The sequence below is a fragment of the Glycine max genome, chromosome 6 (genome assembly GCF_000004515.6).
Source record: "Glycine max cultivar Williams 82 chromosome 6, Glycine_max_v4.0, whole genome shotgun sequence".
Taxonomy (NCBI): Eukaryota; Viridiplantae; Streptophyta; class Magnoliopsida; order Fabales; family Fabaceae; genus Glycine; species Glycine max.
This window is the reverse complement of record NC_038242.2, coordinates 42,198,170-42,212,462: the sequence shown is the minus strand read 5'-3', so window position 1 is coordinate 42,212,462 and position 14,293 is coordinate 42,198,170. Positions and strand designations below refer to the sequence as shown.

The 14,293-nt window shown below is 31.4% G+C and overlaps 1 protein-coding gene across 1 annotated transcript; it reads right to left on the bottom strand.

The window, feature by feature from the left end:
- Positions 1 to 583: 583 nt before the first annotated feature.
- Positions 584 to 3,739, bottom strand: LOC102668732 (GDSL esterase/lipase At5g03610-like). Its single transcript, XM_014777050.1, has 3 exons — positions 3,703 to 3,739; positions 3,530 to 3,588; positions 584 to 901 (listed from the first exon to the last, which is right to left on the bottom strand). Exons 1-3 carry the CDS (start codon positions 3,737 to 3,739, stop codon positions 584 to 586), a joined length of 414 nt encoding a protein of 137 aa, XP_014632536.1.
- Between the last annotated feature and the right edge of the window lie 10,554 nt (positions 3,740 to 14,293).

Genomic DNA, 14,293 nt, shown 5'->3' with positions numbered 1-14,293 from the left:
AAGCAGGCAAGAAATTGCATCTTCTCAACTGCTTGTGAATTATGATAGTATATGATTGCTATGGGTGTAGACTGCAAACCCAACCATTTTGAGAAGGGTGAAGTGTGTCCCAAAAGAAAGAAACTTATTATTTGACGCATTCATTTCAACACACTGTTAGTCTTATTAATTAATTACGTAGGTCTAATCTTTGTTAGCATTTCCCACATAACCCAATAATATAGATTCTGTTTTAAAGCATATGTCATATAATAATGTCTTGTTAGCATTTCTCTTGCTGACATGATTTAGATATATAAAAAGAGATATTGCTAACAAATGTGTCATAACAGTATTGATTAAGAAACCAAATCAAAAAAAATATTTAATGTGAAAATATTAAGACAAGACAAAAAAGATTATAAATAATATATATTTTTATTTTTCAATAAAAATATTTCTACTTCAATTTTCTTAATTAATGTTCTAAGAATCCTGATTAGCATTTTCCATAAAAACAATTCTTCAAAAAATAAATATTAAATGCTATCCTCTACAATTTTATCTGTAGCGTGTTGAAATTCTATTTAAAACACAATGAGAACTAACCTGCACGCTTTTTCTGCATAGTTTCAATTGCAGAGAGGAAGGAGTTGTAGAGGTCCAGTGTTATGAAAACTGATTTGTCTGCTGCTTCCTTGTTGAGTTCTTGCACAGCTTTGAGCAACATTTTGTTGTGATCTTTGGAGATCACGTTCAAAAGGCCAATGCAGTTCGTACGGAAAGGTATCACATTTAACACGGGCAAACACCCAATTGGCTGTAATAACCCAACTGCTACCTTTTTTATCCCTAAGCTGTGAATGCGCTTAAGATTTACAGACATTTGCTTCACAAGGGATTCCATGAAGCCTGGTAAATCCTGCAAAAGAAAAACTAAAATACTATTCACATCTGTATTACTATGTTATGTTATATTCATAATAATGAGCACAGCTACATTTGGAAATGGACTAGTCTAGTTTTAGAAATGGACTATGTTATGTTATATTCGTTTAAGATTTATCAGTTTTGGACGTGGCATGGTAATATGCTTCCACTTTTTATGAACAATTTGCCTATACTTCCTTTTGCAAACATCACCTACATTACTGAAATATCTACTCAAATTAACAGATATATATTACCATATTTCAAGTTCAGAAAAACAGCAAACCAAAAAAGTCATGATAAAACAATCATATACTTCTTGCATTTCTTCAATGATGACTGCTTTATTAAGTCTAGTTTAGTTTTACATATTAAATTTGTTGTACTAATACTTGATGTGAGCCTCACTTGGATTTTTTCTTTGTAGGGAGGTGATAACGACAAGCGCAGAGAGACACTTGACAAGGAAGATAAATTAAAAAAGGTGTGACTGCAGTTTTTGGTTAATAATTCCATTACTTCTGATCATGTAATCAACAATTCCATCACTGAAATTGTTATTTCTGGACAAGGCTCGCATTTAAGTGTTAACTCGTTATTTAATTTATTCTACCATTTTCATTGAATTGCCATGGGATTAGAATGCATACTGCACCACTGTGGCACTTCTTTATCTCTAATTCTTTTGCTATTTACACAATCTTGTTTAATTTATTCTACCATTCTTGTCATGCAGTCTTGTCACGTTTCTGTTTTCTACACTGTCCATGTTTTTTTTTTCTCCCTAGTTCATGTGAAAAGAGGCATCTTCTTAGGGATTAATAAGAATCCGATTTGTCCTACAAATGCTTGGCTCTATTGATTGGGATTGCCACAAACGCACAAGCTTTCTTATAAGTCAAGTCAATTTGTGTGTACAAATTTACATGGGCATGTTGCTTAAAGAACTCAAAAGGAGGGAATAATTCATGGAATCCTGTTTGGTTGGGGGGGTGGAATTGGATCTTGTTTCCACCATAGGGAGGAGTGCTCTTGATCCAATAACTTTGATGACCTAATCATACAATGAATTTCCTTTTGCAGGGCATGGGGGACTTCTTGGACGAAATGTTAACAATGATGAGTCAGACCAAATCAAATGTGAGTCATCTAGTTAGAGGCGTGTTTGGTGATAAAGCTATGCAATTAAAATGTTTTATATATATTTTAGTTTAGTGGATAAAGCTAGACATACATAGTGTCCGCTTTTGTCAAATACTATGTAAGTGTGTAGTATATAGTTTATATACTACACACTGTTAGGAAGATTAGGGTGGTATATCAATGCAGACAAAGTTGATTGAGAAGTGGATTTCGCTGCTGTATTGTTTGCTCTTTTGCTTGAAATGCAGGGAAAATCGAATGAGAAAAGAGATCTCAATTGGTTGTGCTTGTGCGTGAGCTGATGAAAGATGCACACTAGTGCAGAAAAAGGAAGCGCCCTCTATTATCATTCGGGTAAGCAGATGTGAAATCAAATCAATCACAGTTAAGCAACCTGTAGTAACTGTTAAAGCCTTTTTTTATCATTTGTTTAATTAATCATAAAAAAGCCAGGTTGGAAAAACTAATAAATGCCTCACTTCTCCCTATCGAATAATTAAACATAACAGAAGTCAATTTGTTGTAGCAGTCTGGGAGATAAGCAAACAAGATCAAAGCCCAGTTCGTTAATGATAATATTCTATTATGGTTTATATACTTTCTTCCTTCTTAACAATTCATCAACACAACACTGTGGTTTCTGAGCTTCAAGTACATATGAAATAAATACAAGGGAAAAAAATATTATTTTGCTTTCAAGTTTCAACTAAATAGAACATGCAAAAAATGCTTCTATTCATAGGGAAAGATCTAGAGATGTTAAAAGAGAGATTGTTTTCTATTTGTTATCTTTGCTTTACTAATTTCTCTTCTTGTGATCTCTATACAAACAAGTTGAGTTATGCTTAGAAGAAAGACTCACGTGAAATAATTCATTGCAGTGTTCATTTGCTTGAAGATACCTCTGGACACCCCGAGAACAAAACTATTTTGAAACCCGTATGGTCAATTCCAAATGGGATTCCTACTCTGTCCAAGTCAATTCCAGCAGAAAGATCATCAAGGAAGAAAAGGATCCTCTTCTATTTCTTTATACTTTCATCAGCTCACGCACAAACACAACCAATTGAGATCTCTTTTCTCTTTTCTCAACCAATTGAGACCTCTTGATCAAGTAAAATGTTGTTTTATATATTTTATCAATTATTTATAGACAGTAACTTTTTTTAATATCTTATATCAATTATTTATAGTCATATTTATCACTATAAACAGTATGTTTTATTTATAGATAATTTATTCATTATAAATTATTTATTTTAATTAACCTTAAATTATTATGCAGGTTAAATATGTTTTTACATCGGTGCCTATGTCACCACTGATGTAGAAGTTCTCATATTCAACATCGTTGCTTTCTGTAAAACGATGTAGAAAGCACAACATACTACATCAGTGCATACGTCACCACTGATGTAGAAGTTCCCATATTCAACATCATTGCTTTATGGAAAACAATGTAGAAAGCGCAACTTACTACAGCAGTCCCTACATCACCACTGATGTAGAAGTTCCCATATTCAACATCATTGCTTTCTGTAAAACGATGTAAAAAGCGCAGCTTACTACATCGTTGCTTAATTTAAAAATGATGTAGAAAATAAAAGATCAACATCGTTGCTTAATTTAAAAACGATGTAGAAAATCCACCTTCAAAGAGCAGAACCAAGGTTTCTACATCAGTCATTAGTATAGCCCCGATTTAGAAAAAAAAAACAGCTTACTACAACGTTCGCTTATGGACTGATGTTGAAATTTTTGAGTTTCAACATCATTATAATCAAAAACGGTTACACACCTTTGTAGAACATAGATTGTGACCGATGTAGATCATGCATCTTCTAGTAGTGGCATAAGCGTCAATCCACCTCCAAAACACAGTAGTATAAAAAGAAAACTTTAAGTTGAGTACCATTTCAAGCTCAATATTATTCAAAGAGAACTAGTTCTGAGTTGATCATATGAAAGACCAAGATGGTACCATCTAGAAGTTCTCCAAAGGAAAAGAAAAAAGTCACAGCTTTCTTAAACAGTAATAAAGAGGTCCAAAGTTTCTCCGCAACATCATATAGTTTTCATGTCTTCATGTAGGTGCCAAATGAGTCAATTAAGAAATGGCACTTTGCAGAGCCTAGTTAAGGTTTAGCATATAGCATAAAGTCTCTGCATTCTTGGCAATTGCAATCCTCAAAGCGGTACTTGATGCACCCTTCACAGTAACAAGTTGAGCAGCCTTGGCAAGTTGAAGAACGAGAACAGCCCCTGCTTGCTTTCAGACTTGATCTCTCTTCATCATCATCGCATGTTATTCTGAAAAATGAAAATTTTCACATGATTAATTAGTATTGATATTTGATCAGATCTCTCAACTAGAATATAGCTTCTTATATTATTCAAGTTTACTGTATGCAATATAAGCTAGCATGAGTCACTTTTCAATATATATACGGTTTGGCTTGCCCCTTAGCTAACATACAAGAGTCCCAATATTTGGACACTCAAATTGTACATACACCTTGATTTCTCTTTATCATTCTTTCATATCATACCATTAATCACATCGGTCATTTATCTCTCCATCTCCGAGTCCATGGATGACAATCTGACATAAAGTTGTTCATAACAAGTGGTCTTAAATCTAAGTTATAGGTATGTTGATGTTGTTAATTACTTGGAAAAAGAACGTTGTTGCAATAATCAATTATCCTACCTTACTAAAGCTGGATTGTCTCTAGTTGAAGGTATTTGTGATTTTTAGTAAAATATCAATTATCGCTCATCCTTTTTGTCTCTCTAGCTCTTATTGACACATCGTGAGTCCCCAGTATCTTTTTCCAGCATATAATGTGTTTTGCAAGACTAAGTACCAACTACGTTCACAAGAAAATACTAATCATGCATGAACTTGAATATCATATAGCTTGAGTTGGGATTGAGCAACTTACTTTTGATAAGGCCAAAGAGAACAAATCCAGCATTTGTTGTTTAAAGCATCATGGTAGTTCCTAATGTCTGGTCTGCTCTGGAGATGGAACCTGCGCTCCTTCCCGCATCTCGTGCAACGCAGGAACTCATCCCTGTGAAAGTTTTGTTTCCTCATTGCAGAGTCTTTCCGGTTAGTCACATTTGCCTGGTGTAAGTAATACTTTATCAGAGGTGTTTTCCAGAGTGGAACTTTGTCTTCGTCTTCACAATGAACCCAGATGTTTCTCTTCCACCTTCCGCTCCCTTCCCTTAAAGCATGTTTCTCAAATGCTTCTAGAGTGACACTCACTGATTATTACAAACAAACATGTTTCCACCAACTTCAGTGTTTTCCCTCATTTCCACCAACAAATAATGCATAGGATCGAAATTATATTTATAATAATAATTTATATTGCAATAAAATAAAATGAAAAGAAATAGTGATTCAGTCTCACAGGTATTTTTTTTAATAAAATTAAATCTATATATCTGCTATTTATTTGTTTTTTCGAAATTACAAAATAAAACTATTATTTAACCTATTTTAAATAACAAAAATAAGGCTCTAAAAAAGATCAACAGATTCTGCAGTTCCTGTTCCATTATTTTTTTTATTGTACAATTATAACAATACAAAACAAAAATACTTGCTTGAAACATAAGAGATCAATTATACAATTGCAAAATAAAAAAAAATTTGAGAAATTGAAGTGGAAAACTTACCCAAGGGACACTCAGGGCAACACTCACAAGTGATGAAATATTGACCTTCGTTATTAATTTTTAGCCTCCCAACATAATCTCCATATTTTTTGTTTGTAGCGCCACAAAGAACCTCAATATAGTCCTCACCTCTCTTAAAATCTAGGATCATTTTGAGCTCTTCTTCATCAAATAATATTTTACCATCATCTCCAACCCTAAATTGTTTTCTTCGTTTTGATGGCCCTGTTTATTTGATCATGAACATATTTCCAAGCCAAGAATTATGGTAAAAAATGAAACTAGCTAAAATATGTTCACTCCCATAATGGTGTAAAATTGTGAACTAGTTATGTGACAATATTATTACACAACAAAGAATGCAAAGTCATCAAGTAGGCATAAAACAATGCATGCTGATATACACATGATAGTAGGGGTAGAATGGCTTAAATGTGAAATTAATTTAATCATTGTGGAGAAAAACTTTTGAAAACTACAAATTATGACAGAAAAATCTTTGAAGAAATGCTGATATACACATGTAACCTTAAAAGACTAAATTGAGGATTTTCTTTTCAAAATGTTTCTTTATTTATTTATACCAGATACCTAAGTTGGATTTATCTCCATTGTTCTCTTCGAGTTACCATATGAAAACATAAAACACTTAAGGAAAATAATTGATTTAGGAAAAATCACACTAACCTTGAGTAATATTGTCGTCTTCTGTCTTTTTCTCATTTCCTTGACTTCTCTTCTGTTTAGGTGGATCACCTGTAATCATATGAGGAAAGAAAGCCCTTAATTTTATTTTTCAATCCTTCTTAAATTAAGTAAATATAAAAAAATTGGTGCCCTAAGTTCATCACTGCACAATGAGATGCATGCAAATTGACTGTAGGTAGTCCAAATTCTTCTTCCGCCATTTGATTTAGGGATTTTGGTATGGACTGTTTTCTTCTCAAACAGGAATTTCACAATGAAAAAAACTTTCAATGTTGTCTAATGTGCCTATAAACTATGTTGCAAAAATATAATTTATAACCATTTTTTTAAATAAAAGCGGACACATTAAAAGAAATCAAATCTGAATCCCAAAATAGCCAAAGAAATAATAATTAAACACACTCTTAATTTCTTCATAGTTGAAAATATATTGAAAGAAAAGTGATGTGATGATTTCAAAGAAAATCACACTAACCTTCTGTAATATTCTTGAGTTCTTCCTCTATCTTGATTCTTAGACTTCTCTCCTCTTGAGGTGGATCGCCTGTAATGAGATCGAGAGAAGGGAAACCCTTAATTTTATTTTTCACTTCTTTCAAAATTACTTCGATAATCAATAAAATCCATTAAAGCTAAATACATATCAAATTATAACTATGTTTGTAAAAGAGAGAAATATCGCTTGAATGCATAGAATTCAGCTACCTTTTGAAACCATATGTAAACATAAAACACTTAAGCAAATTAATTGATTTTAGAAAAATCACACTAACCTTGAGTAATATTCTCATCTTCTTTCTTTTTCTCATTTCCTTGACTTGTCTTCTGCTGGGGTGGATCACCTGCATTCATATGGGGAAAGAAAATCCTTAATTTTATTTTTCAATCCTTCCAAAACTACTGAATATAAATAAATAAAAATTGGAGCCCTAAGTTCATGACTGCACAATGAGATGCATGCAAATTGACTATAGGTAGTCCAGATTCTTCTTGGACCATTTGATTTAGGGATTTTGGTATGGACTGTTTTCTTCTCAAATCTGAATCCCAAAAAAGCCAAAGAAGTAATAATTAAATACACTCTTAATTTATTCATAGTTTAAAATATAATAAAATAAATGTTCTGTGATGATCATAAAAGAAAGTATATTAATAGTCATTTATTAAATGAAATTTGGAAGTAAGTGATAAATATTTTTCTATAAAATACAAATCACATTAATTTTTATGTTTTCATAATAAATTTATATTAAAGTGTAATAAAAAATAATAAATGTTTAAAACACAATTGACCAAGTGTATTGCACACTATTTGAACGTCATCCTAGCTACATATAATGAGATGTTGATCATAATAAATATTAAAATAATTGAGAATGTATTTTAGTAAAAGATAATTAGATGATGATCAAATACTTCTCTTAAAACTAGATGCTGAAAATAAAAAACTAGAAGTTATGTGTTCATTATGATAAAGGATTTGTGTCTTCATGACTAACTGTCTTCTTTTAAGAGATAATTTAAATAATTTTTTTATTATTTAATAATACTCATTAATCATATAAATGCTTAACTTCAACAAAAAAAAAGTCACGTAACTCTTGTAATATTCAAGCATCTCTTAATTACATCATTAATTAATACTTTTATTTTTATGCATAAATTTAGTTCCTTTTAATAATCAAATTAATTGATATTAAAAGTGTATGTCAATCAATTGATATATTACCTGAAATCTCTATAGTGACCAAGCATTCCTTAATTATCTAGCTATAACGCACGTTGATTGATTTACAAAATAAATTACGGAGGGGTCGTGTGATTGACCAACCCTGCATGAGGGTTTTTGCATTTAATAGGAAAAGTTGAATGTGCAAAATTAAATAGTACTAAAATTGAAAACTGTATTTAATAAGACCACATTTCTTTAATCCTATAAACTTATAGTTTTCCGTATGAAATGTAATATGAAATTACTTTATCTTTATCATTATCTTTAGATATACAAAAGAAAGAATATGTGGGTAGTTGCGGAAATATATTTTGTAGCTTTTGATGAGGAATTGAATGGAAAAAAAATTCAATATGCTTGTATTAATAGAAATTGATTGATCGAAAAAACTGATCGTGATTATAAATACAAAAGCAATTCATGTAACCAATCATGATTATACTTTTTTCACCCAATTCATTTTGCACCCGTTGAAATACAATGGTAGGTGTAGCGTCATCTTTTGAAGGAAAAAATTACACAAAATTTTACTTTTATGCATCTTTTGAATATGTAGGTATATGGTATATCACGAATTTAATTATATATTTTTATTTCTTTAATCATATTATGATATATTTCCAGTCTTTTCTAATGTCAAATTATTTTTTATTGCTAAAGGAATATGTTCAACAGTAGCATTTTTATTAGCCATTTAAACGTGACCTTCCAACCTACCAAACTAAAGCTATAAAAGTCATACAAAATATATTTTATATGATGAAAACATAATTAATTAAAAAAGATCACTAAATCCTCCGTTAGAGTTGATATTATGTCAAAATATAAATTTAAAGTACAAAATTAATTATTAATGCTAAATTGTTTATAATATTAACTAATAAAAAGAAAATAAGGAAAAATTAACTTATTTATACTCTATTAGTAACTAAACAATCGTAAATTATTTTTCTCTATATTCTTTAAAGAAAATAAGTTCATTGATAATTGAATAGTGAGAAATAATTCTAAAGAGCATTTGATAGTAATATAATATTATATATTAATATTAACGAAAAATATAAATAATTATAGTAATATTATATGTATAATATTTTAAAAAAAGTTTGTAAGAGGGGGGAGGGGGTGGGCAACCCCCTTGGTTTAAATGTTGGTCTGTCTCTGATATTATATCATGTACAATTATTGCATTTAATATTAATCTTCCCAATATGCTATTCAGAAATATAGACTAATTTTCTGGCTTGTGTAATAACACTAGACTAAATGCCACCCAATTGAGAGATTATGTTTGGGAATCAAATGTCTATCAAGTATAATATTTCAATATTTATTACCATTATATCTCCATTTTTATTAAGTTGTGTAACATTCAACATTAAGTTATAGTTTCAAATTGATAGAGAAATTCAACATGATATTGAAATTTAAACATCTTTGCTACCAATAAACATATTGTAACAAAAGTTTTCATTTTGTTACAATTTAAAATATAGTTTATCAAATATTCTTGCATATAAAATCATATATTGTTGAATTATTTTTATCTTTATTTCCTTTTATCAAGTGAATGAGACGTATAAAGAATCATTGAAAAATGATATATTTCTTTTGACAAATTGCGTACATTAATTTAAACCATTTTGTAACAACAATAATTGCTACATTAACAATAACACGCGTTATCAACCTTTTGTTAATTTGAATTATTCTTTTAAAGTTTTACTTATCATATGCCAACATAAATAGTTCTACAAAAAAAAAATTTAGCAGGTTTTTGCTCTAAAACTATATTATTTAATACAAAATCATCCTATCACTACTCAAGTAATATAGGTCAATTGTCATGACATTTACATGTCATCATGTAGTAGCAGGTCGGAAAAATATATTAAATTTTTATTATTGACTGGTGGAGGGAGAAAATTCATACAATTATGATACTAGACGACCTAATTCACACAATTAGAACCTGTGGTACATAAATCGCATAGGTAAAATTAACTTAAAACTATTATAACTTACCCTGCTTTCGTATCAGTTTATCAATTGGCCTAATAATAAAGAAATATAATTTAGACATAGTTCCTTAAGTGTTTTTGTATGGTTCTTGAATTAAAATTAAAGTTTTATCCTGATAATAATCTATGAAATAGTTTTTTTAATCAAAATGAATTAGAGTTTCATCTTGATAAAGATCATCATAAATTATCAACATAAGACTTTAGATTTCATGAAATTAAAGAACAACGCCAAAAGAACTCACATAATTATCATTAATTTATATTTTTGATATCATAATTTTCTCTTAAGAACAAAATATATTATTATCTCCACCAATATTATCACTTCAATAATTGTTGTTGTCATCAACATTACCATCATCATCACCACCGGTGACAATGATGGTGATGATGTTAGTGGTAGGTGACAAATTTTTATTTATTAAAAATATGATATGAAATTTTTTAATTAATTGTATTGATCTTAATAATTTTTTATTATCAATAATTTAGATATGCGTAGTTCTAAAGTACAAGTTGCACCTTAGTGAATGCAATCCTAAAAGATTACAATATATATATATATATATATATATATATATATACAGAGATTAACTTTCTCCTTCATCTCCTTTTTCAAACCCATTTTATTCATATGTTTGTCTTGCTTTTTACATATCACTTGGGGTAAATTAAATTACACCTGGACACTTTGAGATTGAAAATATAGAGCGATGAAGAGAGGTAAATCATCTAATTATTCTCATGGAGAAGATGACGGGTATGAAGAGGATGGGGCAGGATGGAGGAATGAGAGGTATAGGGAGAGAAGAAGTCATAGAAGATATGGAGGTAGGCAAAGAGAGGAAGGGATTGATGGAGTAAAGGTGAGGATCCGTACTTTTAAAGGGACTCGTGATCCGAAAGTGTATCTTGAGTGGGAGATGAAGGTTGAGCAAGTCTTTGCTTGCTAGAACTACAATGAAGAGATAAAGTCTCAAGAGGCCACCATGGCAAGGTATTTGCATGGTCTCAATAGGGAGATCCAAGACATTGTAGAGTTGCACCACTATGCCTCTCTGAAGGATCTCATTCATCAAGCTATCAAGGTGGAACAACAAGTAAAGAGGAAGCAAACATACAAGAAGAATAGAGGATCTTCATTGAAATCTCATGAAAAGGTTCTTCCCTTGGTAAAAATAATTCTAACCCTACTCCCACTTCATCAAAAGCGAGTTCCATTAAAATTTTTAAGTGTTTGGGAAAGGGTCATATTGTCTCCCAATGTCCTAACAAAAGGACAATGGCTGTGGTGGGTTATGGGGTTATTACTAGTGCATCTTTTTCAGGCTCTTCTAGTTCTTCTACTGAGAGTGAAAGTCAATGTGATGTACAACCCTTGAAAGGTTTTCTTTTGATGGTTAGGAGGTTAATGGGGAGTGTGTGTAAGGATTGAGATGAAACACAAAGGGAGAACATTTTACATACTAGGTGTATGGTCATGGGGAAAATATGCTCTTTGATAATTGATGGGGGAAATTGCACTTATGTAGCTAGCCAAAGACTGATAGAAAAGCTTGCTTTAAAAAATTTCCTTCACCCTCGGCCTTACAAACTACAATAGTTGAGTGAGAATAGGGAGCTAGTTGTAGATATAAAAGTTTTGATATGCTTTTCCATTGGAAAATATGTTGATGAGATACTGTTTGATGTAGTCCCTATGGAGGCTAGCAATCTCTTACGTGGAAGGCCATGACAGTATGATAAGGATGTTCTCCATAATGGTGTCACAAACAAATTTTCATTGGGACCTAAAGGGAAAAAGGTTACCCTTACACCTATGTCTCCAAGTGAGGTTTGTGAGGTTCAAATAAAAAATGAGAGTGAAAAGAGAACAAGAGACTAAAGTGAAACTTTTTAAACATAAGAAACCAAACTAAAACATAGATAAAGTATCTTATTACACAATTTTACTATTATTACTATTCGGCTCCTACGCATTATATGTTGGGTACCTTATACCACTATATTAGATCAAGACCAAATCATTAATTTCTCTAAGTAACAAGGGAGAACACTGAAGTGGATGGAAAGCGCAGCTCCAAATTTGTCAAAGCCTTCTCTGAGTCGAACAAGCAAGCGCAGCTCCAATCCATCCATGACAATCTCAAGAAAAGCCTTCTTTCGAGTCTAGGGTTTCGAGCAGGGATAGGGACAACGATAGAAGTAGAAGATGAAGTCGGAGTAGAGTAAAACATAGAAAAAGGAGCAGAAGCGGAGATAGATACTAGACAACGCGAAGGCGAAGCAGAAGTAGAGAGAGACATAAGGATAGTGAAAGAGGGAGACAGAAAATTGGGTTATTTTCCTTCACTGTGCTCTTTGTTTTCCCATAGGAGCTACTTTCTTTCAGTTCCGCAAATCTAGGACCAAAGGAAAATTGGGATATTCAGTTATTTTCCTTAACTGCAGAAATCATATGAAACCAAACGATATAAAAAGGGTCTCAAAGCAGCTGATGTAATTTTGAAAAACTTTCCCGACCATGGAGGTATACTTTATTATTTTGGTGACAATTTTCTAACTTTTTCCTTATGGCCAGGGGTCATCTTATTTCCCTTCTTAATTGTTTAAGTAAGTCATGCAAGAAATGCAATGTTAGCCCCTCCCCCCTTCCCCATTTTCTATCTATTATTTCTTATTTGCAGCATATTTTATTTCTTTGCTCATAATTTTTATTTATGTGTCCGTTCCGGTTTCTAGATGATAGAAACTTTATTGATGAAGGGTTTGACATTAAATTGCATGGACCATAAGTCTGAAGCATACGAACTAGTTTATCAATCTTACAATAGTTGTCTATCAGATGATCCAGCTTTGATTTTTGTTCTGGTACAGAATGACCTTAAAAGTCATGTTTGCAGCAATGTTTATGGATGGAAACATTTTAATTTTGTAATAATTGATGAATTTGATTGTAGAAGTGTTTGAGAAGCTTGATTTCAAAGAAGGGAGTGGAAGCACTACTAGAAATATAAGTTTCTACGACACCTATCCTATGATGGTTCTAAGTGGACCGCCTTAGAAAATCATCTTGTGGCATTATTGTAATTATTGTAATGAAAAATGCCTTTTACAACACACATTCTAAAATGATTATTGAAAATCGCCTTAGAATGTTATGGCTAATAAAATTTAAGACGAGTTTTAGTGAAAAATCATCTTAATTTCGATGAAAAAAAATTAAAACCCTAGCTAGCCTGCTGGAACTCTGTCGCGTGCCTCCATACTCTACCTCGACATCAAGAGAGAGGAAGAAAGCTGAGAAGAAGAAGAAAAGAAAACTCACTCACACACACTCTCTGCACTTGCACATGCACCATTCTCACTAATCTCTTGGGTTTATTCATTCATCCATGGAGCTAACTGTTTTCTCTCTCTTCTTCTTCTTCTTGACATTCCACCTTCCCTCCTGCTTCTTAGGTACCTTGTTGATTTCATTCTCCGCTTCGTGATTTCTTCAAAATTTTAACTGTTATTTTTATTTTACTGTATGCAATATAAGCTAGCGTGAGTCACTTTTCAATCTATATACGGTTTGGCTTGCCCCTTAGCTAACATACAAGAGTCCCAATATTTGGACACTCAAATTGTACATACACCTTGATTTCTCTTTATCATTCTTTCATATCATACCCTTAATCACATCGGTCATTTATCTCTCCATCTCCGAGTCCATGGATGACAATCTGACATAAAGTTGTTCATAACAAGTGGTCTTAAATCTAAGTTATAGGTATGTTGATGTTGTTAATTACTTGGAAAAAGAACGTTGTTGCAATAATCAATTATCCTACCTTACTAAATTAAATCTATATATCTGCTATTTATTTGTTTTTTCGAAATTACAAAATAAAACTATTATTTAACCTATTTTAAATAACAAAAATAAGGCTCTAAAAAAGATCAACAGATTCTGCAGTTCCTGTTCCATTATTTTTTTATTGTACAATTATAACAATACAAAACAAAAATACTTGCTTGAAACATAAAAGATCAATTATACTATTGCAAAATAAAAAAAATTGAGAAATTGAAGTGGAAAACT